Consider the following 27,714-nt stretch of genomic DNA (forward strand, 5'->3'; position numbering starts at 1 on the left):
CCAGGATAACTTCATGGCGGTTCCTCAACTTGCATTAAGGCTCCATCTTGGGACCATTTCAGCTTCAGGTGGGGTGAGGATTTATTCAGGGGCTCATCTGTGGGAAGAGCTAAAGTACAAGATTGTGATTCAAGCAGGGCCTGGAATGAGTTCATTGAAATAACCCAACATGGATTCAGCTAATTTTTTTTTAATTAGAGATTTAAAATCTGAGTCTCCATGCAAATGGAATTTTTACAGAATACAAAAATCTCCCGTTCCTGAGAACTGTTTGAGGTTTCCCCCGAATTCTCAGTGAATTATTCCTTCCTTTGCTCAGTTCCTGTCACCATCCTGTTGGAACGGACGCCTGCCCACCATGATCCGCAGATGCCGGACGGAGACTCAGGAGAGGAAGCCGAGACAATGATGCCACAGTGCGGAACGGAGCCTCCCTCTTCCGGGCTGAAGATCTCAGCCATTCCGGCTGCATCCAGGAGCGGCCCGGGAGCTTCCCCAACAGTGAACACAGACCCAGGGCTCCTACCCAAATGGGGACGTGAACAAGCCGCTTCCCGCGAGACTAGGTGGAAGGGCCTCTCTCCCACCACGGCCTCTCTCCCACTGCTCCGTGGGCGCCGGTGTTTTCTCCTCCCGGGCTGCAGCACCCCACGCCGCGCTCTCCACGAGCTCCCATCATGGAAACACCTCCGCATCCCGCAGTTCACTCCCTGCTCACTCCTGAAACCTTTCCTCCCTGTATCTCCCCAGGGAGCCCACGGGGTTTCCTCGGCTTCAGCGCCTGGTGGAGGCCTCAGCTCTTCAGGTGCCTGTCCCCGCGGCTACCAGGGAGTGCGGCACCAGAAGCAGCCCAACCCTCGCTGTCTTTGCTGCCATTACTGGTTTCGCAGGCTTGTCCTGGGCTAACCATGGGCTTCCCCACTCTGCTCAACAGCTGCCCAGGGCTGCTGTGCACCAGGCCGCCACCGCGCCCTGCTCACCAGAGAACATACCTCCATTACGAGAGACCTCACCCTACTCAGGAGAAGCCGCGAGCCGCTCACCAGAGGCCTCACCCCACTCACCAGAGACCTCATCCAGTTCACCAGAGGCCATCCGCACCCTTTCATTAGAGGTCGCAGCTGCCAGCATCCACGCTGAGGGTTGGTGTTTCTTCCCTCTCTGTATTAGAGGTATTTGAACCAGAGCGACTCCATCTTGAATAGGGGCTGGGGTAAATGAGGCTGAGACCTATTGGGCTGCATTCCCAGGAGGTTATGGCATTCTAAGTCACAGGATGAAACAGGAGGTTGGTGTAAGGTATAGGTCACAAAGACCTTGCTGATATAATAGTCCGAGGTAAAGAAGCTGGCCAAACCCCACCAAAACCAAGATGGCAACCTCTGGTCTCCTCACTGCTCATTATATGTTAATTGTAATACATTAGCATGCTAAAAGACACTTTCAGCAGCACCAGGAGAGTTTACAAATGCCATGAAAACATCAGGAAGTTACCCTATATGGTCTGAAAAGGGGAGGAACCCTCAGTTCCAGGGAATTTCCCACCCCTTTCCCAGAAAACTCATGAATAATCCACCCCTCCTTTAGCACATTATCAAGAAATAGTCGTAAAAGTAGGCAATCAACAGCCCATGCATCTGCTCTGCCTATGGAGTAGGGATTTGTTATTCCTCTACTTTCTTAAGAAATTTGCTTTCACTTTATGGATTTGCCTTGAATTCTTTCTTTTTCCAGATCCAAGAACTCTCTCTTGGGGTCTGGATCGGGACCCCTTTTGGGTAACATCTGGACTAAGAAACTCTTTCAATGAGGGATTTGAGAACAAAGTTCTTAGTGTCTCTAGAGACAGGAAGTTGGTTTCCTCCCTCCCCACAGTTATCCCACAGCTAAGAGGGAGCAGGATTTCAGAAGGCAGGATGAGGGAGCAGTCCAGGAGCCCCACATCGCCGGGAGGAAGCCCTTCCTCCTCCTTTGGCAGTAGGGTCTGCCTCTGCTCCTTCAGGTCCCCTGCTCATCTTTCTCCTTCCTACCTTCTTTACTCCCGGTTCGCATCCTAGTCTGTCAAACAGGAAGCAGGAGCTTACCCACAGGCCTTTTTGGCTCCTTGTACATCAGCATCTTTCATGTGCGTCCATGTGAAGAGACCACCAAACAGGCTTTGTGTGAGCAATAAAGCTTTTAATCACCTGGGTGCAGGTGGGCTGAGTCCGAAAAGAGAGTCAGCGAAGGGAGAATAGGGGTGGGGCCATTTTATAGGATTTGGGTAGGTAAAGGAAAGTTACAGTCAAAGGGGGGTTGTTCTCTGGCGGGCAGAGTGGGGGTCACAAGGTGCTCAGTAGGGGAGCTTTTGAGCCAGGATGAGACAGGAGAGGGGATTTCACAAGACAATGTCATCAGTTAAGGCAGAAACAGGCCATTTTCACTTCTTTTGTGGTGGAATGTCATCAGTTAAGGCAGGATCCGGCCATCTGGATGTGTAAGTGCAGGTCACAGGGGATATGATGGCTTAGCTTGGGCTCAGAGGCCTGACATTCCTGTCTTCTTATATTAATAAGAAAAATAAAACGAAATAGTGGTAAAGTGTTGGGGCGGCGAAAATTTTGGGGGATGGTATGGAGAGATAATGGGCGATGTTTCTCAGGGCTGCTTCGAGCGGGATTAGGGGCGGCGTGGGAACCTAGAATGGGAGAGATTAAGCTGAAGGAAGATTTTGTGGTAAGGGGTGATATTGTGGGGTTGTTAGAAGAAACATTTGTCATTTAGAATTATTGGTGATGGCCTGGATACGGTTTTGTATGAATTGAAAAACTAAATGGAATAACAGAAGGAGAAAAACAGGTATAAAAGGTCTAAGAATTGGGATGACTCAGGATATCTGATTAGAGAGTGCCTAAGGAGATTCAGCATAGTCCTGCCAGCAAAGATTATTTATTTACTTCAAGAGTTAAGAGTGGCAGTTTGGGGATAGCATCAGGAGATATCAGCTGTGATGGCTTGGAGAAACAGTGTAAACCGGCAGTGTAAACAAGAGCAGGGCATGTATGAGTAGTTGAAAACGGTGAATAGGAGTATGACTAGACAGAAGATAGTAGGGATGACAAGTTTTTTTGGGTCACAGTCTAAGTTGGTCAGGTGTCTGGAATGAGACTGGGGCCTAATAAAAAGGAGTGTCTATACAGGAGCTCAAATGGGCTGAACCTTGTAGCATTCTGAGAACAGGTCTGACTTCTGAGAAGGGAAAGTGGTAAAAGTGTTGTCCAGTCCTTTTTAAGTTGGTGGCTGAGCTTGGTGAGGTGTGTTTTTAAAAGACCTTTAGTCCGTTCTACTTTTCCTGAAGACGGAGGACCGTAAGGGATACAAAGGTTTCACTGAATACTAAGAGCCTGAAAAACTGCTTGGCTGATTTGACTAATAAAGGCCGGTCTGTTATCAGACTGTATAGAGGTGGGAAGGCTAAACTGAGGAATTATGTCTACAGAAGGGAAGAAATGACTGCGGTGGCCTTCTCAGACCCTGTAGGAAAGGCCTGTACCTATCCAGTGAAAGTGTCTACCTAGACTAAGAGGTATTTTAGTTATCTGACTCAGGGCATGTTGAGTAAAGCTAATTTGCCAGTCCTGGGTGGGGGCAAATCCTTGAGCTTGATGTGTAGGGAAGGGAGGGGGCCTGAATAATCCCTGAGGAGTAGTAGAATAGCAGATGGAACACTGAGAACTTATTTCCTTGAGGACAGATTTCCACGGTGGAAAGAAAATGAGAGGTTCTAAGAGGCGGGCTAGTGGCTTGTATTATAGCATAGCCTGCCTTTGCTGGTATGTGGCGATTAGGCCTGGTGGAAGTGCCATCAATAAATCAAGTGTGATCAGGGTGAGGAACAGGAAAGAAGGAAATATGGGGAAATGGGGTGAATGTCAGGTGGATCAGAGAGATACAGTCATGAGGGTCAGGTGTGGTATCAGGAATAACGTGGGAGGCCGGATTGAAGTCCAGGCCAGGAACAATGCTAATTGTGGGACTTAACAAAGAGTGAGTACAGCTGAAGGAGCCGGAGAGCAGAAAGTATATGCGTCAGGTGTGAGGAAGAAAATAGATTTTGGAAATTATGAGAGCTGTAGAGAGTGAGTTGAGCATAGTTTGTGATTTTTAGGGCCTCTAAAAGTATTAAAGCAGTGGCAGCCGCTGCACGCAGACATGAGGGCTAGGCTAGAACAGTAAGGTCAAGTTGTTTGGACAGAAAGGCTACAGGGTGCGATCCTGGCTCTTGTGTAAGAATTCTGACCGCACTAACTATGCCTAGGAAGGAAAGGAGTTGTTGTTTTGTAAGGGATTGAGGTTTGGGAGATTAATCGGACACGATCAGCAGGGAGAGCACATGTGTTTTTATGAGAATTATGCTGAGATAGGTAACAGATGAGGATGAAATTTGGGCTTGACTGAAGTAATGGGGTCTGTCTGTGAAGGCTTACGGCAGTACAGCCCAGGTAATTTGCTGAGCCTGATGGGTGTCAGGGTCAGTCTAAGTGAAAGCGAAGAGAGTCTGGGATGAAGGGTGCAAAGGAATAGTAAAGAAAGCATGTTTGAGATCCAGAACAGAATAATGGGTTGTAGAGGGAGGTATTGAGGATAGGAGAGTATACGGGTTTGGCACCACAGGGTGGATAGGCAAAACAATTTGGTTGATAAGGCGCAGATGCTGAACTAACCTGTAAGTCTTGTCTGGTTTTAGGACAGGTAAAATGGGGGAATTGTAAGGAGAATTTATAGGCTTTAAAAGGCCATGCTGTAGCAGGGAAGTGATAACAGGCTTTAATCTTTTTAAAGCATGCTGTGGGATGGGATATTGGCATTGAGTGGGGTAAGGGTGATTAGGTTTTAGTGAGATGGTAAGGGGTGCATGATCGGTCGCCAAGGAGGGAGTAGAGGTATCGTATACTTGTGGGTTAAGGTGGGGGGATATGAGAGGAGGATGTGAAGGAGGCTTTGAACTGGGGAAAAGGTGGCAATGAGATACAGCTGTAGTCCAGGAATAGTCAGGGAAGCAGATAATTTAGTTAAAGCGTCTTGGCCTAATAAGGGAACTGGGCAGGTGGGGATAACTAAAAAGGAGTGCTTAAAAGAGTGTTGTCCAAGTTGGCACCAGAGTGGGGGAGTTTTCAGGGGTTTAGAAGCCTGGCCGTCAATACCCACAACAGTTATGGAGGCAAGGGAAACAGGCCCTTGAAAAGAAGGTAATGTGGAGTGGGTAGCCTCTGCATTGACTAAGGGGATGGACTTACCTTCCGCTGTGAGAGTTACCCGAAGCTCGGCGTCCATGATGGTCTAGGGGGCTTCCGAGGCAATCGGGCAGTGTCAGTCTTCAGCCGCTAAGGCAAGAAGATCTGGGAAGGAGTCAGAGAGCCTTGGGCCAGAGTTCCAGGGGCTCTGGGAGTGGCTGCCAGGTGAGTTGACAGTCTGATTTCCAGTGGTGTCCCGCACAGATGGGATGCGGTTTTGGAGGAATCCTGGGCTGCAGGCATTCCTTGGCCTGGTGGCCAGATTTCTGGCACTTGTAGCAAGCTCCTGGTGGAGGAGGTTCTGGAGGAACACCTGGCCGCTGCGGTTCAGGCGTTTGGAAGTTGTGTGCTGGAGATGTGGCTTGGGTTTGTCTCACAGTGGAGGTAAGGAATTGCAACTTTTTTCTATTATTGTACGCCTTGAAGACGAGGTTCATTAAGTCCTGTTGTGGGGTTTGAGGGCCGGAATTTAATTTTTGGAGTTTTATTTAATGTCGGGAGCAGATTGGGTAATAAAATGTGTTTTGAGAATAAGATGACCTTTTGACCTTTTAGGGTCTAGGGCTGTAAAGTGTCTCATGGTTGCTGCCAAAGGAGTCATAAACTGGGCTAGATTTTTATATTTGATGAAAAATAGCCTAAACGCTATCTGATTTGGGATAAAGAAAAAGGAGCATTAACCGTGACTATGCCTTTAGCTTCAGCCACCTTTTTAAGAGGAAATTGCTGGGCAGGTGGGAGAGGGCTACTCACAGAATGAAACTGTAAACTGGACTGGGTGTGAGGAGGGGAGGTGATGAAAAGATTATAGGGTGGAGGAGCGGAGGCTGAGGAAGAATTGGGACCTAGCTCGGCCTGGCAAGGAGCAGCCTGGGGAGGAGGGGAGAGGTCAGATGGGTCTGTAGAAAAGGAAGATTAGAAAGACTCAGTGATGTTTGGGGTTGGGACTGAGGGGACAGGTGGGAGGGAAAGAAGGAAGATTTGGGACGAGTTGCACTGGGCACAGAGACTAGGGAGGGACTGATGTGTAAAAGAATTCCTGGACGTCAGGCACCTCAGACCATTTGCCTATTTTACCACAAGAATTATTCAGGTCTTGTAGGATGGAGAAATCGAAAGTGCCGTTTTCTGGCCATTTGGAACTACTGTGGAGTTTGTATTGGGGTCAAGCAGCATTGCAGAAGAAAATAAGGCATTTACGTTTTAGGTCAGGTGTGAGTTGAAGAGGTTTTAAGTTCTTAAGAACACAGGCTAAGGGAGAAGAAGGAGGAATGGAGGGTGGAAGGTTGCCCATAGTGAAGGAGGCAAGCCCAGAGAAAAGAGAGAGTAGAGACATGGAGGGAAGGGCTTCGGGGGTTCTTACCCTCCAGAAAAGCGGGAAAGGGGTCGGGGCACAGAGATAGGAGGTCGGGGCATGGAAATAAGGGACTGGGGCGCAGAGATATAAGAGGTTGGGGCACGGAAATAAGGGATCCGGGCGCAGAGATATAAGAGGTTGGGGTGCAGAAATAAGGCATGGGGTGCAGTGATATAAGAGGTTGGGGTGCAGAAATAAGGCATGGGGCGCAGTGATATAAGAGGTTGCGTTGCGGAAATAAGGGATGGGGCGCAGAGATAGAGGTTGGAGTGCAGTAATAAGGGATCAAGGCACAGAGATATAAGAGGTTGGGGCGCGGACATAAGGGATCGGGGTGCAGAGATATAAGAGGTTGGGGCGCGGAAATAAGGGATCGGGGCGCAGAGATATAAGAGGTTGGGGCATGGAAATAAGGGATCGAGGTGCAGAGATATAAGAGGTTGGGGTGCGGAAATAAGGGATGGGGCACAGAGATATAAGAGGTTGGGGTGCGGAAATAAGGGATGGGGTGCAGAGATAGAGGTTGGAGTGCAGAAATAAGGGATCAAGGCACAGAGATATAAGAGGTTGGGGCGCGGAAATAAGGGATCGAGGTGCAGAGATATAAGAGGTTGGGGCACGGAAATAAGGGATCGGGGCGCAGAGATATAAGAGGTTGGGGTGCGGAAATAAGGGATCGGGGCGCAGAGATATAAGAGGTTGGGGTGCGGAAATAAGGGATCGGGGCGCAGAGATATAAGAGGTTGGGGCATGGAAATAAGGGATTGAGGTGCAGAGATATAAGAGGTTGGGGTGCGGAAATAAGGGATGGGGCACAGAGATATAAGAGGTTGGGGTGCGGAAATAAGGGATGGGGTGCAGAGATAGAGGTTGGAGTGCAGAAATAAGGGATCAAGGCACAGAGATATAAGAGGTTGGGGCGCAGAAATAAGGGATCGAGGTGCAGAGATATAAGAGGTTGGGGCACGGAAATAAGGGATCGGGGCGCAGAGATATAAGAGGTTGGGGCGCGGAAATAAGGGATCGGGGCGCAGAGATATAAGAGGTTGGGGCGCGGAAATAAGGGATCGGGGCGCAGAGATATAAGAGGTTGGTGCGCGGAAATAAGGGATCGGGGCGCAGAGATATAAGAGGTTGGGGCGCGGAAATAAGGGATGGGGCGCAGAGATATAAGAGGTTGGGGCGCGGAAATAAGGGATCGGGGCGCAGAGATATAAGAGGTTGGGGCGCGGAAATAAGGGATCGGGGCGCAGAGATATAAGAGGTTGGGGCATGGAAATAAGGGATCGAGGTGCAGAGATATAAGAGGTTGGGGTGCGGAAATAAGGGATGGGGCACAGAGATATAAGAGGTTGGGGTGCGGAAATAAGGGATGGGGTGCAGAGATAGAGGTTGGAGTGCAGAAATAAGGGATCAAGGCACAGAGATATAAGAGGTTGGGGCGCGGAAATAAGGGATCGGGGCACAGAGATATAAGAGGTTGGGGTGCGGAAATAAGGGATCGAGGCGCAGAGATATAAGAGGTTGGGGTGCGGAAATAAGGGATGGGGCGCAGAGATATAAGAGGTTGCGGTGCGGAAATAAGGGATGGGGTGCAGAGATAGAGGTTGGAGTGCAGAAATAAGGGATCAAGGCACAGAGATATAAGAGGTTGGGGTGTGGAAATAAGGGATCAAGGCACAGAGATATAAGAGGTTGGGGCGCGGAAATAAGGGATCGGGGCACAGAGATATAAGAGGTTGGGGTGCGGAAATAAGGGATCGAGGCGCAGAGATATAAGAGGTTGGGGTGCGGAAATAAGGGATGGGGCGCAGAGATATAAGAGGTTGCGGTGCGGAAATAAGGGATGGGGTGCAGAGATAGAGGTTGGAGTGCAGAAATAAGGGATCAAGGCACAGAGATATAAGAGGTTGGGGTGTGGAAATAAGGGATCAAGGCACAGAGATATAAGAGGTTGGGGCGCGGAAATAAGGGATGGGGCGCAGAGATATAAGAGGTTGGGGTGCGGAAATAAGGGATAGAGGTGCAGAGATATAAGAGGTTGGGGTGCGGAAATAAGGGATGGGGTGTAGAGATATAAGAGGTTGGGGTGCGGAAATAAGGGATCGAGATGCAGAGATATAAGAGGTTGCGGTGCGGAAATAAGGGATGGGGTGCAGAGATAGAGGTTGGAGTGCAGAAATAAGGGATCAAGGCACAGAGATATAAGAGGTTGGGGCGCGGAAATAAGGGATGGGGCGCAGAGATATAAGAGGTTGGGGTGCGGAAATAAGGGATCAGGGCGCAGAGATATAAGAGGTTGGGGTGCAGAAATAAGGGATCGGGGCGCAGAGATATAAGAGGTTGGGGTGCGGAAATAAGGGATCGGGGCGCAGAGATATAAGAGGTTGGGGTGCGGAAATAAGGGATCGAGGCGCAGAGATATAAGAGGTTGGGGTGCGGAAATAAGGGATGGGGCGCAGAGGTATAAGAGGTTGGGGTGCGGAAATAAGGGATGAGGCGCAGAGATATGAGAGGTTGGGGTGCAGAAATAAGGGATCGAGGTGCAGAGATATGAGGTTGGGGTGCGGAAATAAGGGATGGGACGCAGAGATATAAGAGGTTGGGGTGTGGAAATAAGGGATGGGGTGCAGAGACAGAGGTTGGGGTGTGGAAATAAGGGATGGGGCGCCAAGATATAAGAGGTTGGGGTACAGAAATGGATCGAGGTGCAGAGATATAAGAGGTTGGGGTGCGGAAATAAGGGATGGGGTGCAGAGATAGAGGTTGGGGTGTGGAAATAAGGGATGGGGCGCCGAGATATAAGAGGTTGGGGTACGGAAATAAGGGATCGAGGTGCAGAGATATAAGAGGTTCGGGTGCAGAAATAAGGGATGGGGTGCAGAGATATAAGGGGTACTTGCCCCTCCCCCAGAAAAGCGGGACTTGCCGCTAAGGGTGAAGGAGAAGGGGTTGGTGGTTTCTTGCCCCCCAGAAAGGCAGAGAAGGGGTAGAGACACGAAGAGAAGGGGTTGGGGTACTTGGCCCTTCCCCAGAAAAGCAGGACTTGCCGCTAAGGGTGAAGGACCAAGGCAGGCGTCCCTGCGTGGTCTGACACCTCTGAAACCTGGGTGAATAATCAGAGGGGCGCCCCTGCAATGATTAAACACCAAGGGAAGGCTGCCTTCCCTAGGCCATGACCAGTGCCACGGATTTGGGCCCACGGATAAAATGTGTCTCCTTTGTCTCTACCAGAAAATGAAAGGAATTGAAATTATAAGAAGGGAGAGATTGAAGTGTGGCACCAAGATTGAAAGGAGAAAGAGGTTGAGGGATAGTGAGGGAGGTTGGAGAAGAGAGTAAAAAGAGGCCGCTTACCAGATTTGAAATTGGTGAGATGTTTCTTGGGCTGGTGGGTCTGAGGACCTGAGGTCATAGGTGGATCTTTCTCACGGAGCAAAGAGCAGGAGGACAGGGGATTGATCTCCCAAGGGAGGTCCCCCGATCCGAGTCATGGCACCAAATTTCATGTGCATCCGTGTGAAGAGACCACCAAACAGGCTTTGTGTGAGCAATAAAGCTTTTGATCACCTGGGTGCAGGTGGGATGAGTCCGAAAAGAGAGTCAGCAAAGGGAGATGGGGTGGGGCCGTTTTATAGGATTTGAGTGGGTAAAGGAAAATTACAGTCAAAGGGGGGTTGTTCTCTGGCGGGCAGAGTGGGGGTCACAAGGTGCTCAGTAGGGGAGCTTTTGAGCCGGGATGAGCCAGGAGAAGGAATTTCACAAGACAATGTCATCAGTTAAGGCAGGATCCGGCCATCTGGATGTGTAAGTGCAGGTCACAGCGGATATGATGGCTTAGTTTGGGCTCAGAGGCCTGACAGCATCTATCTGAACATTTAGTATAAATGTTCCTAAAATTTTCTATTCCTTTTGGAGCAATCTGAGTCAGTTTGGAGGTTTTCTGGCTAAGGCGTCGTTGGATGAGTCTACACACTGGCTTTCCTGTGCTTCTGCTCTGGCCGGTTCAGAAGTCTGCTTCAGAGCGGGTTTATTGCCAAACAGAATGGAATCCTTCTCCTGGGGCTTTTTTCTTGGCATCCATTGAAATGTAAATGGTACTACCCTCATGTTTTCCAAATTGAGTGTCACAGAACACAAATATCCAATGGGATGCTAATGGGAGTTCTGAAAAGAAAAAAAAAAACGTATTCTGAAGTTAAATGAGTTTGGAAAACTCCCCGTACCCGGAGATTATCATGCATATTAGCACATTAAGAACCTGAGACATTCTTTAGTGAATGATTCCATTATTTTGTGTAGCCAGAACTTGTCAAACCTATTTGATCACAGAACCTTCTTTACTGATTAATACTTATTAACATTTTTCAGGACACTAGTGTTCTGTTTATCTCAGTTTGGGAGACGCAGGAAGATTGCTTTCTCATGGTTCTTTTCCTAATCCCCTACTTAGACAGTCAAAAGAAGACTTTTTTGTTATTGTTGCTGCTGTTTAGTTATTGTCTTGTAATTCAACACAATTTTATAATATTAAGGATCAGTTTTACTAGTGAGACTCAAACTGCAGATGTGTTGCCAAACCTCTGCAGGTCTCCTGAAGGTTGCAGTCACTTTGAGCAGCTACTCCCTGGCCGTTTCTTTCACAGTAGGCTCTCTGAAATTGGCCTGGGAAGATTCCTCCTCAGAATCAGTTTTCATTAGCTTTCTACTTCTTTCTTGCTCCTGCCCTGGAAATTGTGATGGCTGTAGGCTTTTGTATGACTATCTTCATGGCCCATTTTTTATTCACTTATACTGATATTTCCTCCTTTATCCTCACAGAAACAGATTTGACTTCAGTAAACAAATACTGTTACCAGAAAGGGGTCCTGATCCAGACCACAAGAGAGTGTTCTTGGATCTCACACAAGAAAGAATTAAAGGCAAATCCATAGAGTAAAGTGAAAGCAAGTTTATTAAAAAAGTAAAGGAGAGAAAGAATGGCTACTCCATAGGCAGAGCAGCAGCACGGGCTGCTCTTTGGCTATTTTATGGTTATTTCTTGATTATATGCTAAACGAGGGGTGGATTATTCATGAGTTTTCTGGGAAAGGGGTGGGGGCAATTCCCGGAATTGAGGGTTCCTCCCCGTTGTAGAGCATGTAGGGTAACTTTCTGATGTTGCCTTGGCATTTGTAAACAGTCGTGGCACTGGTGGGAATGTCTTTTAACATGCTAATTTATTATAATTAGTGTGTAATAAGCAGTGAGGATGACCAGAGGTCTCTTTCCTGGCCTTCTTGGTTTTGGTGGGATTTGGCCAGCTCCTTTACCGCATGCTGTTTTATCAGCAAGGTCTTTGTGACCTGTATCTTGTGCCAACCTCCTATCTCAAGGTCTCAAGGTTGCACAGAATGTCAGCAGCAGGACTTGTCAGTAGCCTGGAATTTATGTCGATCAACTCTTTATCTTGTGTCAAGAATATCTGGGCCAGTGCAACGTAAAAACACTCAGGAACAGAGATGCAACACAACTCTTGCCCCTTCCTTCTATCCTGTCTGAACACATTCCTCACAAAATAGGCTTATCCAAATATTGGAAATAATGCTTTATTCAGATTAGAACACATATCCTGACATGAATTCTGAAGCTGTCATCTGTAAATTCATGGCTTTTGCTGTAAATTGGGGATGAGGACATCCTTTTCCTCTGGGTTCTAAGAAATTCGTAAGTTAGAGATAAACAGAGTCACAGCAGTTGCTTCATCATTGCCTGGAGCAAATTCAAATTTATTGAAACCTTTAGGGCTTCCAGTAAGATAATTTAGCTACTCAGGTCTGAAGTCTACTCAGGCCTCCTACTCCTACTTCAAGTTAGCTGTTGGGACCTGCCTTTGGGGACAGCTGTGTCTGCAATGCAGAGTCACAGTCAATTTATCTGGCCAGGTGGGGGAGCACAGGGCTGCATCCCTGAATAAGACAGATGGAAGGTTGCTTAAAGGGGCTGGAGCTGCATGATTGTGCTTATTTCAGAAGTAACAGACCCATAGCTCAACATTCCAGAGCATATATCAAGAGACCAGAGATTCTGAACCCGCTAAGAAACAGTACTGTCATGGCAGTTGTTAAAATGCTAAAATATTTCTAGAGTGGTTTATTAAGGTCTGTTGCCCCCAGGTTTCCCCATGACCCAGAAACTAAGGGGTTAATTAATGCCAAGTAAGGCAGGGGCTTCTAGGGTCTGATGATCTGTAAGGCTACTAAGAACCTTGCACTTCAATTCACTCCTGACTGCAGAGAGGGTTTACGGACACCTTCTTCTTCTACATTTCTACCTCAGTCTGTTGAGGAAGGACTTCCTGCCAACCTTCTTCTAGATGATTCTGCAACAATGCCCAGGCTTTTTGCCTCTTTCTCCACACCTTGTGTTTTCTTTCTGGAGCACCTGAGTCTATTCTGATTGTGGAATATTGGCCATATTGTCATCCCTAGTCACTGCTGGTTCCAGTTAACCCAACAGAGAACAGCCAGAGAGTCCCCCTCACCCACATTCTTACTTCTTTCCCCATGTCCCTAGGCCATAGGGAACTTCTGGGGAACATCTGTGGAGGTCCCAGCATGCCAGCCCTAGACCCTGCATTTCGACCTTTGCCTGGCAGAGAGGACAGGGGTCCCAGTAGGGAAGATTGTGCTCCTGGCAATAGACAAATGCCTGGGGTTCACATGGTCAACAGGCCAGGGCTGTCCACCAGGGGCCAGTGTTAACTGGAGCTGCCTCTATTAGCCATTCATAGAAACAGCCACCCCTACAGGATGCTAGCTGTTATGGGCCAGAGAAATACAAGGAGATCAGATGGCACAGGTGGATAATATTTTCAAGGTTACCTTTGGCCAAATACATGTCAGATGCTTGCCTGCCCCAGGGACTAGTGCCCCATCCCTTAAAGAGGAGTAGGTATTCACCAGATTTCCACAGGGAACAGCACAAATTCATGGGACACTTGAGTTTCATAGGGAACTGTGAGTAGTAAGACAAATTTTCAGGTCATAGGGTGCATACGGAGGAGTGCAGAGAAGAGAAGATGAAGGCAGTAGACAAAGTCCTCATCGTGAGGGGCCTTGCCTGATGTTCTCAGGGGTTTTCATTGTTTATTGCAGCTCAGGAGTGGTGTAGCTAGGAAAGGTTTAATTCAGACGATTGACACAATGGATGTGTGTTTTGGAAAAAATCACCTTGTTGCAGGAACTAAAAGAAGGATACAGTAGACATTGCAGTAACCACACACACACACACACACACAAACATTCAAAGGTGGTGAGGCCTGTGGGGCATGGTGAGGGGGTGTCACATTTCCAGATAAATTTAGTGAGTAGAATCAACATACCTGAAAGCAGGTAGACTGCATGGACATGGAGTAAAAGGGTAAAGAAGGCATTTAAGACTCTTCTGGGCCCTGGTTTAAGCAGCTGGAGTGATGTGCCATTCAAAGAAACTAGAACTATGCTCACATAGTTCTCATGAAATTCTACAGGACTATGATGTTTTGGATGCAAACCAATTCAGCATAAAGTGCTTAGAGGCCTCCAGGTTTTCTCATCCTTCTAGGAATGTGGAGCTAGATAGAGTGAACTCTATCCAGAGATCTCTAAATCCAGAGATTGGAGCTGGAGACAGAGGTTGGAGAACATTCAGTATAGGAGGCATTTAAAACTCATCACAGCAAGATTCCTTGGAGAGTGCGTGGAGAGAGGCCGGAGTGCTGGAATTACATATGGTGCAGCTACAGGTTTCACATGACCCTGGAGACTTAACATATTTCACCTGTAGCTCTGCATCCTAAAATAATTATCTAGTAGCACTGACTGCTTACAGCTGGAAATACTATGGTACCCACTAGGTCGACTCCTCTGGTGAAATATTAACATGTAAAGGCTAGTCGAGCATTCAGATCTCTTCATTCTTTCATAGAGCCCTGCTTCCACCTCCACAGGATCTTTATGTGTTCTGGTCCTGGTTTTTGGAACAGTCCAGCCAATCCAATTTAGCTTAAACCCTCCTAGTGTTTCCTCTCCATTCAAAGCTCAACTCTGGCTCTCTCCTTCCCAGCCTAGGTCATTTTCCTTTCCTTCACAGTGCTCTTCCTAAATTGTAGTTTTTCCTTATTTTTTTGTTGGAGAACATAACAAAGTAGAAAAAGTGATGGATTTAAGTCCCTTTTACCAGCTGCTAGTGAGAGCAGTCGTCAACTTGTTGCTGATTTTGATCTGTCTGTGCCCCTACTTCATTTTGTGTGACTCCTTTAAAACATATTACATCAATTCCTGTCCCTTCTCCTCTAGAACTTCATTATACATGATACGTTTCTAAGAAACATCTATAATCTCTATTGTGACATCACTTCCTAACAAAGTTAACAAAATATGGAATGCCTAGTCCCTAGTTAATGTCCTCTGACTGCTTTGAATGTATGCTTATTGCTGGTTTGCTCAAATCAGGATCCAAACTGGTGCATCTAGTTGCTAAAATCCCTTGTTTCTTTTATTGTATATTTCAACTTTCTTTTTTATATTTTGTTTTTTAGAAAAACCAAATTATTTTTCTGATAGACTTGATCACTTGCTTCCTTATGATACTTTTAAAAACCTATTTCAAATGTTTAGGCAAAAATGATTCTGAAGCATTTCCCATTGCATCTCATCATCCAGCTCATAATATTTGGTTGATCCACTTTTTGAGATTATTGAGCTCAGGTGGTATCCATTTGATCTATTCTTTTAAAAGTTTCTCATCAAAATTTAGCTGATAGATTTTATATCCAGTGAAATTGCTGCCCAGAGCCAGATTGTCATTAGAGGTGGCAAAAATGATTTCCTGATACTATCAATCCTTCTATGTTTATTAGGTATAATTTTTCTATAAGAAAAACTTGTCCTTATATGAAAGCCGATTATACTAAAAATAGCTTGTATCAGAAAGACAGATTAAATACTCAAGTCTTTATCAGTTTTGTGAATAATGACTTGTTGCTCTAACAACCTGCAACATTGACCATTTTAATGGTCACATTGTCTTAACTTCAGTCACTTGTAGTCAGAGTTTCTATATTTTGCTGTCTTTGTTCTTTGACATTATTCCATTGATCATTCATTGTTTCCTTGCTTTGAAAAACTATGATGTTCAGGATCATCTTTTATTTGCCTTAGACAAGAGATTAGACATTGCTTCAAATACCTCTCATCCCTTTTAATGGAAAATGTTATTTAGACACCATGATCTAAGTGCTAGAAGTTGTTGGGTTGTCATTTATTCTATCTCTTTTTAGTACATTTTAATAGCAAAAACTTCATGAGCTCATACTAGTTCTTCCAATTCATTTTTAAGATTATTAATTCATTGATTTTGTATTTTATCTATTTTCTATTGTCTGGTAAATCTTTATTTCTACCAGTATTAGTAAATTATGTATTTGTTTTCTCTTATAATAGTCATTTCAAGATCACAATAGTACTATTCCTGAAAAAATAAAAGACTACCGAATGCAATTTCAGATTTACATACCTGGTGTCCCTCAGTGTGTATTTTATCAGAACAAAAACATTTTTATGTAACCGCAATTCAGTTACCAACTTTTTAGATCAGTTCTGTATCTAGTTTTGAGCTCACATTAAAATTTCAATAATATTCTTTTAGAGCTATTTCTCTCATTGGATGCATAAAAAAGAGCACTTGATAAAATTCAACACCTACCCTTGATAAAACCTCTCAACAAATTTGGAACAGAAGGGAACTTTCTCCACTTAATAAATGCCATATTTGAAAAACCTATAGTTAACATTGTACTTTTTGGTGACTCATTAAATAATTCCTCTCAAAAATTTTCTGGCAAAATGTACCAAATGACAAGGCTATTCACTTCAGCATTTTTGTTGTTATTGCAAACACTGAGAACAAATTTAAAAATTATTTATAAAGAGAAGATTGTGGAATAACCAATGGCCAACACAGTGGTACACTCTCTAGGTACAAAAAATAATGAGAAAAAATGCTATAGGAGATCCGATATCTGGCTACTTCTGGTAATCCTACAGTCTTTTCAAATATTTATTACAAATTTTGTCCATAAATTGTAGGATTCTGTGGCAAGATGTTAGTTCCATCTTTATATTCCATTTTCTCTAGTGAGAGTCCTCCACTAAGCTGTTAAAGCACTAATAGGTTTCTCCAGACACTGCTATTATTAACAAATTAACATGAGCAACACTTAAGAAGGAGGAGTGGGAGGGTTAATGTGGGGAATCTTCTCCCCTCATATTTCTTTTATGATGCACATTTTGAAGAAAAGAATAGATTTCAATTTTGTGAAATATTAATTGAACATCTTTCCCTCCTCCTCACCAGCATCAAAGTTATTAATAAAATGTTCAAGAATAAGAAAGTAGGTGCTGCAGTTGCAATTCACTGTTATATCTGAACAGAAGAAAGAGTGTCAAGCGTTAGGAAAACTTTACAGAAAAATTTGAGCAGTAGGTTTCAAAAGTGTGGATGGGCTAGCAAGACAGAAACAGAATGAAACACAATGAAAATAAACACAAACAAATCGTGCAAATTAACAGAAGATTCTAAATATTATAATTTAAAGTATAAACTATGATTTCTTGTACTAGATTAACTAGAAGGAAACCAAAGTAAAGAGATAAATTTGGTCTAATAAATACAATTATAAATGTAAATGTTACTCGTTGTGTTGGGAGCGGGGAAATGATTATTCTGCTGGCTATTTTTCAGGTATCTTACATGCACTCATTTCTATATAAATCTCAGTCCAGCCAAACAGATACGGTAGCCATTTTACAGACATAGTATTAAAATCTAGAGAATTTAAATAAGTTGCCCAAATTCAAAGGATTGTTAAGTATGAGAACCAAGACTCTAACTTAACATTTTATTGTATGATTGTATCATATTTATTCATAAAGCTATGGTTCATGGGCATTTGAGTTATTTCTACTTTTTTGTTATTATAATGTGTTGCTAGGAACATAGCAAACATATACACTAATTTAGGGGGGACCATAACACAGAAGTGGAATTGGTGAGTAATAAAGAAAATAAATATTCACTTTAGTAGATATTGCCAAACATTTATGCAAAGCAGCTAAAGTATTACACTCCCTCTATCAGAGCATGAGGGTTCCAGTTGCTCCACATCCTAGAGAATGTTTGATGTTTTTGTCTTTTTTCTATTTAACAATCCTGGGTCTTTTTCATTTAATTCTTACACAGTTTTAACTTTCATTACTGTCATGACAAATAAGGTCAATAACTTATTGGTCATTTAATATTCTTTTTAATGAAGTGTCTGTTTAATATTATTCACATTTATTATTATTAATTTGTTATCCTCTTTTTAAATTAATGGTAGGATTCATATATATATTCTGGGTGCATGTTCTTTCATGAATAAATGTATTGCAGATATCTTCTCACAAGAGATAACTTCTTCTGTGGTATGAAGTATTAAGAGTGTCTTATCACTCTTTCATGAGTGTCTTTTTGTCGTTGTTGTTGCATTCAATTACTATAATTGTATGAAGAATAGGTGCTCAGTAAATTTTAAATGAGGTATATATGAAGGAAAAACAATTGTAGACTCCTAAAATCAACAGTGTAATTTTTAAAATTCTGAGCAAAGGAATATTTATATCAGTTACTATTTTGGAGACCATGAATAGAGGTTAATATCAGGAGCCTTTGGTATTATTTATGCACAAAGCTTAGCTTTTCTTTGTTTTTGTTGTTGCTTACTATCATTACCAAGGGTTTTTTTGTTTGGTTTTTTTTTTTACTTTTATTTTAGGTTCAGAGGGTCACTTGCAGGTTTGTTACATGGGTAAATTTCATGTTGCTGAGGTTCGGTGTACAGATGATCCCATCATCCAGTAGTGAGCATAATACCCATAATACCTGATAGGTAGTTTTTCAACCTACACCCCCATCCCACCTTCATCCCTCTAGTAGTCCCTGGTGTCTTATTGTTGCCAGTTTTATGGTCATGTTTACCTAAAGTTTAGCTTCTGCTTATAAGTAAGAACAGGTATTTGGATTTATTTTCCTGAGTTAATTCACTTAGGATAATAGCCTCCAGCTCCATCCATGTTGCTGAAAAAGACATGACTTCTTTCCTTTTTATGGCTGTGTAGTATTTCATGGTGTATATGTATCACGTTTTCTTCATTCAGTCCACTGTTGATGAACATTTAGGTTGATTCCATGTTTTTGTTATTGTGAATAGTGCTGTGATAAACACGAGTGCATGTGTCTTTTTTAGCAGAATGATTCATTTTTTTTCTGAGTATATACCCAATAGTAGGATTGCTGGGTCTAATGGTAGTTCTGTTTGAAGTTCTTCAAGAACTCTCCACACTGCTTTCCACAGTGCCTGAAGTAATTTACATTTTCATCAGTACTTATTTTTGACTTTTTAATAATAGCCATTCTGACGGGTGTGAGATGGTATGTAATTGTGGTTTTCATTTGCATTTCTCTAATCATTAGTGATGTTGAGCATTTTAAAAATATATTTGTTGGCCACATGTATATCTTTTTTTGAGAAGTGTGTATTCAGGTTCTTTACCCATTTTTAATTTGTTTTTGTTTGTTGAATTGTTTAAGTTGCTTATAGATTATTAAACCTTTGTTGGATGCATGATTGTGAACAATTTCTCCCATTCTGTAGGTTGTTTGTTTCATCTTTCGATAGTTTATTTTGCTCTGCAGAAGCTCTTTAGTTACTTTGGTCCCACTTGTCAATTTTTGGTTTTGTTGCAATTGCTGTTGGGGATTTGGTCATAAATTTCTTGCCAACGCTGATGTCCAGAATGGTATTTCCTAGGTTTTATTCAAGGATTTTTATAGTTTCAGGTTTTACATTCAAATTTTTAGTCTATCTTGGCCGAATTTTTGTATATGGTATAAGGAAGGGGTTCAGTTTCAATCCTTTGCATATGGCTAGCCACTTATCTCAGCACCATTTATTGAATAGGGAGTCCTTTCTCCATTGCTGGTTATTGTCAACTTTGTTGAAGATCAGATGGTTGTAGGTATGTGGCTTTATATCTGAATTCTCTATCCTGTTCCATTGGTCTATGTCTGTTTTTGTACAGTACCATGCTGTTATAGGTACTGTAGCCTCGTAGTGTAGCTTGAAATCAGATAGGTTAGTGCCTCTGGTTTTATTCTTTTTGCTTGGGATTACTTTGGTGATTCAGGCTATTTTTTGTTCCATGTGGACTTTAGAGTAGTTTTTTTTCTAATTCTGTGAATAACATTTTACTAATTTGATAGGAATGCACTGAATCTGTAGATTGCTTTGGGCAGTATGGCCATTTTAACCATATTGATTCCTCCTATCCATGAGCATAGAATAATTTTCCATTTGTTTGTGTTATCTCTGATTTCTTTCAGCAGTGTTTCATGCTTTTTTTTTGAGACAGACAAATCAAGAATGCAATCCTATTTAAAATAATCACAAAAAAATACCTAGAAATACAGCTAACAAAGGAGGTGAAAAGACTTTACAATAAAAATTACAGGCTGAGCTCAGTGGCTCGCACCTGTAATCCCAGTACTTTGGGACACCAAGGCAGATGGATCACTGTCGCCCAGGCTGGTGTGCAGTGGTGTGATTTTGGCTAACTGCAACCTCTGCCTTCTGGGTTCAAGCAATTCTCCTGCCTCAGCCTCCCAAGTAGCTGGGACTAGAGGTGCTTGCCACCATGTCCAGCTATTTTTTGTGTTTTTAATAGAGATGGGGTTTCATCATGTTGGCCAGGCTGGCCTCGAACTCCTGACCTCAAGTGATCCAACTGTCTTGGCGTCCCAAAGTACTGGGATTACAGGTGTGAGCCACTGAGCCCAGCCTGTAATTGTTATTGTAAAGTCTTTTCACCTCCTTTGTTAGCTGTATTTCTAGGTATTTTATTTTTTTTGTGATTATTTTAAATGGGATTACATTCTTGATTTGGCTCTCTACTTGGATGTTATTGGTGTATGGAAATGCTAGATTTCTGTACATTGAATTTGTAATCTGAAACTTCACTGATGTTGTTTATCAATTCTAGGAGCCTTTGGGTAGAGACCGTGGGGTTAGGTATAGAATTATATCATCTGCAAAGAGAGATAGTTTGACTTTCTCTCTTCCTATTTGGATGGTTTTTATTTTTTTCTCTTGCCCGATTGCTCTGCCTAGGACTTCTAGTACTATGTTTAATAGGAATGGTGAGAGTGGGCATCTTTGTCTTGTTCCAGTTCTCAAAGGGAATGCTTCTAGCTCTTGCCCATTCAGCATGATGTAGGCTATGGGTTTGTCCTAGATGGCTCTTATTATTTTGAAGTATGTTTTTTTTTATGCCTAGTTCATTGAGGGTTGTTAACATGAAGCAATGTTGAATTTTATTAGAAAGCCTTTTCTGCATCTATTAAGATGACCATGTGGTTGTTGTTTTTAATTCTGTTTATGTAATAAAACGTATTTACTGATTTGCATATGTTGAGCCAACCTTGTATCCCAGAAATAACATTTACTTGATCATGGTGAATTATATTTCTGATGTGTTGCTGGATTTGGTTTGTGAGGATTTTTGCATCTATGTTCATCAGGGACATTGGTCTGCTATTTTCTTTTCTAGTTGCTTCTCTGCCAGGTTTGAGTATCAGAGTGACATTGGCTTCATAGAAAGAGTTAGGGAGGAATCCCTACTCCTCAATTTTTTGGAATAATTTCAGTAGGATTGGTATTAGCTCTTCTTTGTATGTCTGGTAGAATTTGGCTGTAAATCTGTCTAGCCCAGGGCATTTTTTGATTGGAAAGGTCTTATTACTGATTCAACATTGGAACTTGTTAGTCATCTGTTCAAATTTTCATTTCTTTCTGACTTAATATTAGAATATTGTGTATTTCCAGGAATTTATCCATTTTTTCTCGGTTTTCTAGTTTGTGTGCCTAGAAATATTTGCGATAGTCTCTGAGAAATTTTTGGATATCTATGGGGTTGGTTATAATGCCACCTTTGTCATTTCTGATTTTGCTTCTTTGGATCTTCTCTCTTTTTTCATTATTAATCTGGATAGCAGTCTATCAGTGATGTTTATTCTTTTGAAAAAACAAATTTTGATTTTGTTGGTCTTTTGCATGAATTTTTGTGGGTCTCAATTTTCTTCAGTTCAGCTCTGATTTTGGATATTTATTTCCTTCTGCTATCCTTGGGGTTGGTTCTCTCTTGTATTTCTACTTCCTCTAAGTGCAATGTTAGGTTGTTAATTTGAGATTTTTATGACTTCTTGGTGTAAGCATTTCACACTATAAACTGTCTCTTAACACTGCTTTCACTGTGCCCCCAAAATTCTGGTACATTGATGTCTTTGTTTTAATTAGTTTCAAATAATTTTTTGACTTCTGCCTTAATTGTTTTCTTTACCCAAAAATCATTCAGAGGCAGGCTGTTCAATGTCAATGTAACTGTATGGTTTTGAGAGATCTTTTTGGTGTTGATTTCTATTTTTATTGCACTGTAGTTCAAGAGTGTGGTTGGTATAATGTTATTTTTTTGAATTTGTTGAGACTGGCTTTATGTTCAATCTCAGAGTGTGGTCAGTCTTAGAGTATATGTTGTGTGCAGATGAGAACACTGCATATTCCATTGTTGTTGAGTGGAGTTTCCTTGACTGCCAATTAGGTCCAATTGTTTAAGTGTTGGATTTAGGTCCTGAATGTCTTTTTCTGCCTCAATGATCTGTCTACTGCTGTCAGTTGGGTGTTGAAGTCGTTATTATCATATGGTTATCTAAGTCTCTTAATAGGTCTGTAAGAACTTGTTGGGTGAAAATATATTTGGGGTAGTTAAGTCTTTCGTTGAATTGAACACTTTATCATTTTGTAATGACCTCTTTGATTATTGTTGGTTTAAAGTCTGTTTTATCTGATATAAATAGCAAGCCTGCTCTCTTTTTCCATTTGCCTGGTAGATCATTCTCCATTCCTTTATTTTGAGCCTGTGGTTGTTGTTAATGCGTGAGATGTGTCTCTTGAAGACAGTAGACAGTTGAGTGTTACTTTTTTTTTTTTTAATATAACTTGCCTCTCTATGCCTTTTAAGTGGGGTGTTTAGCCCATTTGCATTCAAGGTCAATATTAATTTGCAAGGACTTGATCCTGTCATATTGTTAACTGATTGTTGTGTAGACTTGATTGTACAGTTGCTTTCTAGTGTCAATGGCTGTGTACTTAAGTGTGTTTTTGCATTGACAGGTACTGTTCTTTTATTTCCATGTTTAGCACAGCCTATAGACCTTTTGTAAGTCAGGTCTAGTGATAACAAATTCCTTTAGTGTTTGCTGCTCTAAGAAGGATTTTGTTTCTCCTTTACTTACGAAGCTTACTTTGGCAAGATAAAAAAAAAAACTTGGTTGAAAATTTTTTTTGTTTAATGATACTGAAAATAGGCCTCTCAATCTCTTCTGGCTTTTAAGGTTTCTGCTTAAAGGTCTGCTATTAGCCTGCTGGGGTTCCCTTTTTAAGTTACCTGCCCCTTCCCTGTAGCTGCCCTCAGATTTTTTCTTTCATATTGACCTTGAAGAATCTAATTATTATGTGTCTTGGGAATAGTCATCTTTAATAGTATCTTGCAGGGGTTCTATGAATTTCTTTAATTTGCATGTTGACCTCTCTAGCAAGATTGGGGAAATTTTCAGACTAAGCTCTCAAATGTGTTTTCCAAGCTGTTCACTCACTTTTTCTTTCATGAATGCTAATGACTTGTAGGTTTTGTCTCTTTACATAATGTCATATTTTTGCAGGTTTTGTTCTTTCTTAAAATTATTTTTTATTTTTGTCTGCCTGTGTTTACTTGAAGAAGTGGTCTTTAAGTTCTGAGATTCTTTCCTCAGGTTGGTCTATTTTGTTGTTAATGCTTCCAATTGTATTATGAAATTCCTGGAGTAAATTTTTCAATTCTAGAATGTCAGTTTTGTTCTTTCTTAAAACTGTTGTGTCATCTTCCAACTCTGGAATTGTTTTACTGTTTCCCTTGGATTGGGTTTCAATATTTTCCGCATTTCATTGAGTTTCCTTGCCATCCAGATTCTGAATTCTATATCTATAATTTCAGCTATTTCAATCTGGTTAAGACCATTGTTGTAGAGCTAGTGCAATCATGTGGAGGTAAGAAGACATTCTGCCTCTTAGTTTTGCCAGAATTCTTACACTGATTCTTTCTTATTTGTGAGGGCTGATGGTTCTATAAACCTTTGAGGTTCTTGTATTTTGATTGGAGCTTTTTGTTTTATTTTCTTTATTATCTTTGAGAATTTGACTGTGGTGTAAGTTGGATTTAGTCTATTGGCTTTGTTTCTAGATGTTTTCAGAGTGACAAGACTCATCTTGACTCTCCTGGGCCGGATGTTCTAACCCTGAGAGGTTAGTACTGGGTCCTAGCTTTGTCCTTTGGCCTCTCAAGGTTGGGCACCAGCTGTGCTGGGGAGACTCAGATGCTTCCAAGCCACTGGCAATAGCATTCCATTAGGAGCCACTGGCAACAGCACTCTGGTAGGGCAGCAGTGCTCCAGCAGGGTGGCAGTGGTGCTACAGGTGAAAGAGCTCCAGCAGGGGTCATCATTGATAGTGCTCTGGTGGAGTAGTGGGGTCACCAGCAAAAGCACTTTGGTGGTGGCTGTTGGCAAAGGCACTCTGGCAGGGCAGCTTGGGCTGCACTGTGAGCAGGCAGAGCTGGGCAGGGACCCTGGAAGGGGCTGGCAGAAAGGGAGGTACACAGATCAGACTTGCCTCAGTCCTCTGGGATAGACAGCCTTGCTCTCTCCAGGTCCAGCATTTGGCAAAAGTCAGAGTCACCTAGAGGAGTATGGAGAGTCTTGGGATATGGGAACCCATGACTGTGTTCCACTATAGCCATCATCACATTAAATCCTGTAGGCAGACTCAAGCTCTGACTCTGTCGACCTTCCAGGCAGCTCCCCCTGCCAAACGAAAGGTCCATGGAGATAGTGAGGTTTCCTGAAGGCCTGTGACAAGGATCCTGGAGGCTTGTGACAAGAAAGGGCTGTTCCACACTTACTTCACACACACTTTTCCTAGGAACCATTTAGTGCCAGGAACAACTCCGGGCACTTAGCAACCTGTGCAGCATTCTCAGCTTCCTCCCACTTCAGCCCTGGTGTCTCTGTCATCTCTGTGTCCTCTCTCAATGCATTTTCTCAAAAGATCTGTTAGGAATATGCCAATCTACTAGATATTCTGGTTTCTGTTGGTGGGAGAACTTCTTCCTGATTGCATCTAGTAAGCCTCTTAAGAGTATCTTTTGATAAATAATAATTTTTCATTTTAATATAGTCTACATTGTCCATTACTCCTTTTGTGCTAGGTATACTTGTATTCTGTTTAAGAAGTTTTTGCCTATTTCACATTCATATAAATATATTACCACTCTAGAAGAACATTTTAGGAGCTTTAATGCTATCCTTTTCATGTTTAGATGTACAAATATGCTGGGAATGGTTTTGGCGCATAGTGTGAGGTAGGGATTAGACTCATTTTTCAGTCATATAATTATATCAGTTCAGTGTAAACATTGCACTTCCGCCTTTTGCACTTTAAACTTACCATGCTCTGAAATTTTACTAAGATATTAAAATTGAATCTGTGTTTTTCATGCATGTACCTAGTGAATGTTTGCATATCAGTGATCCAGAATAGCTTATTATTAAAAAGCCATACTGTCCATAATTTAGTTTCACCTTTGATTAAATTCAAAAGTATGAGCTGTTTCTGGATTTCCTCATATCATATTAGTTTATTTATCTGTCATTGCATCAATAGAGCACTCTCTTAGTTATTGCCTTAATAATTAATACAAGATATCATGTTTTGTATCTCATTACCAGCTTTGTTTTCCTTTTTCATGGTTATCTTATATGTTATTGGCACTTTGAATTTCATGTAAACATTTGAATCAGTAAGAGAGAATTTTTATGATTGCTAACCTGGTGTGAGCTTTGAGAATTGTTATTAGAGCTTCCTGGTAATTTTTTCCCCTCAGAAGTAATTCTTCTCAAGCTGTGTGGGATTTTATCCTATATATGTACAGACCGATATTCAGCCAAAGACTCAGTTGGGCCAACATAGAAATCACTGGATGTCTTCCTCTGTGTAACCTCTGAAATTTCCCTCACAAATTCTAGACTCTCCAGTCTCCTCAAACTCTTTCTTCTATTTCCTTACTTCAGTGGATTGCCAAGTCCTGTTTGGGATCCTTCTCTGTCTGATGCATCTTGAAAATTGATTCTTGGCCCAAAGCCTAAGCAATGGCACAGCTTACATTATGTGTTTCCTTTCTCACAAGGACCACAGTCAGAGCTGCCTGTTTTCTAATGTCTGAAAATAGTTGTTTTTATATTTCACCTATTTCTAGATGTTAATGATGAGAGATTAATTCTGGACCAGCTCATTACCTCTGAGCCAAAAGTAGAATTGTAAATGTATTTATATTAAGTTTGCACAACACATACTTATTATCTGTTGTCTTATGTGATTCATGTTTTTAGAAGTGCACTAACAGTCAACAGAGAATTACATTCTTTTGTGGTTTTAGTAAATTTGTTCCAGATCATGGTAAGTTTAAAGTGTAAAAGGCAGAAGTGCAATGTTTACAATTCGAAACACCAATATGAATTAAGTCCATCTTGGTGATAGCACATTTGACAACAATTAATGTATCAATTCTTAATTCCCCTTTAGGTGAAAGAGAATTTTCCTTTTTCTAAATAAATTTCTAAATGAACCTGTATCCTTCAATGCAGAATAGTAAATTGGGTAGATTGTTGTAACCATAAAGTCTGTAAAGTATTTATATTAGAAATTAAACCCAAATATCTTATAGAAACACAACATAATTCTACAACGCATATCCCATGTTAAATAATCAGTTCACCTAAATTCGAAATTTTACTAAGATATTAAAATTGAATCTGTGTTTTTCATGCATGTACCTAGTGAATGTTTGCATTTGTAGTGAGTTAAAAAATCAACTACCTTTTGATATGGAATAATTGTTACAGCAATCGATTAGCCTTTTTCTATATGTCCATAAATTCAAAGTCTCACTATTAGACTTTTAAAAACCTTTATTTTACTTATTTTGTGAGTTTAATCAATGAGTATAGTAGTTAATATGTAGATTAGCAACTTTGAATAGATTATTTCTAAAACAGATTTCCCCATGAGAAAAATTTCCTTAATTGTATGAGCTCTAGCTAATTTCATGTGTGAATGCTGATGTAAAATTCATTGTTTTAAAAAGTAGATATGTGTAAAAACAGGATGTATTGAAACAAGCCAAGGGATTTATATGTTGACTTTTTATTTTCCAAGTCACATGAACATTTAAAGACATTGCAGCCTGGTTTAAGAAAAATCTACAGTTTAAATAATATTATTAAATAGCTTAGCTAAAAAGGACTACAACCTTTTGACCAGTCCTTTAAAAATATATTGTTCATATGTTGTGCTTATATATGGCAAGAATATTGTACTATTTTGAAGAGATTACAAAATGGGGAAAATGGGGCATATATTTATTATCCTTTTTCTCCAGCAAAACAATGAAGGCTTCTCCAGCAAAACAATGAAGGCTTCTTTCACATCTTTGAGTCTTTTCTATTTCACTGAAATATATATACATATATATATATACTCTAATCTATTGTATGCTTAAATACAATATTAGAGATAATTATAATAAACATTTAATTAGATCACAAAGTATGGAAGTATTAGAACAATGTTAACAGACTTGCTTAACCATCTTTTAGATTTCTATGATCATTTGAGAAATTTTATTTGTCACTATTAAATAACCAATTTGCCTAAATAATGTAAGTTACATGAAGAAGCTACTCATGTTTCTCATATTGTTGATAATCTATATTCTCCATATATGTCTAAATTATTTATACCAACAAAAAATAAACCTGATTCTTATTATATATAATTTGGCAGAAGCCGATAGCATTTGGAGGTATCTTGTGCAACACAGG

At 41.6% G+C, this 27,714-nt stretch overlaps 1 protein-coding gene across 1 annotated transcript in view; it reads left to right on the plus strand.

Moving 5' to 3' along the window:
- The first annotated feature begins 315 nt into the window (after window positions 1-315).
- Window positions 316-27,714, plus strand: part of LOC129398073 (uncharacterized) — a 40,324-nt gene continuing 12,925 nt past the window's right edge. Inside the window, exons 1-2 of the mRNA XM_055114306.1 lie at window positions 316-805; window positions 935-1,172. Coding sequence (XP_054970281.1) covers window positions 370-805; window positions 935-1,140 — 642 coding nt within the window. The 5' untranslated portion in view covers window positions 316-369 and the 3' untranslated portion in view covers window positions 1,141-1,172. The remainder of the gene's footprint in view (window positions 806-934; window positions 1,173-27,714) is intronic.

Source organism: Pan paniscus, chromosome 5 (genome assembly GCF_029289425.2).
Source record: "Pan paniscus chromosome 5, NHGRI_mPanPan1-v2.0_pri, whole genome shotgun sequence".
Classification (NCBI taxonomy): Eukaryota; Metazoa; Chordata; class Mammalia; order Primates; family Hominidae; genus Pan; species Pan paniscus.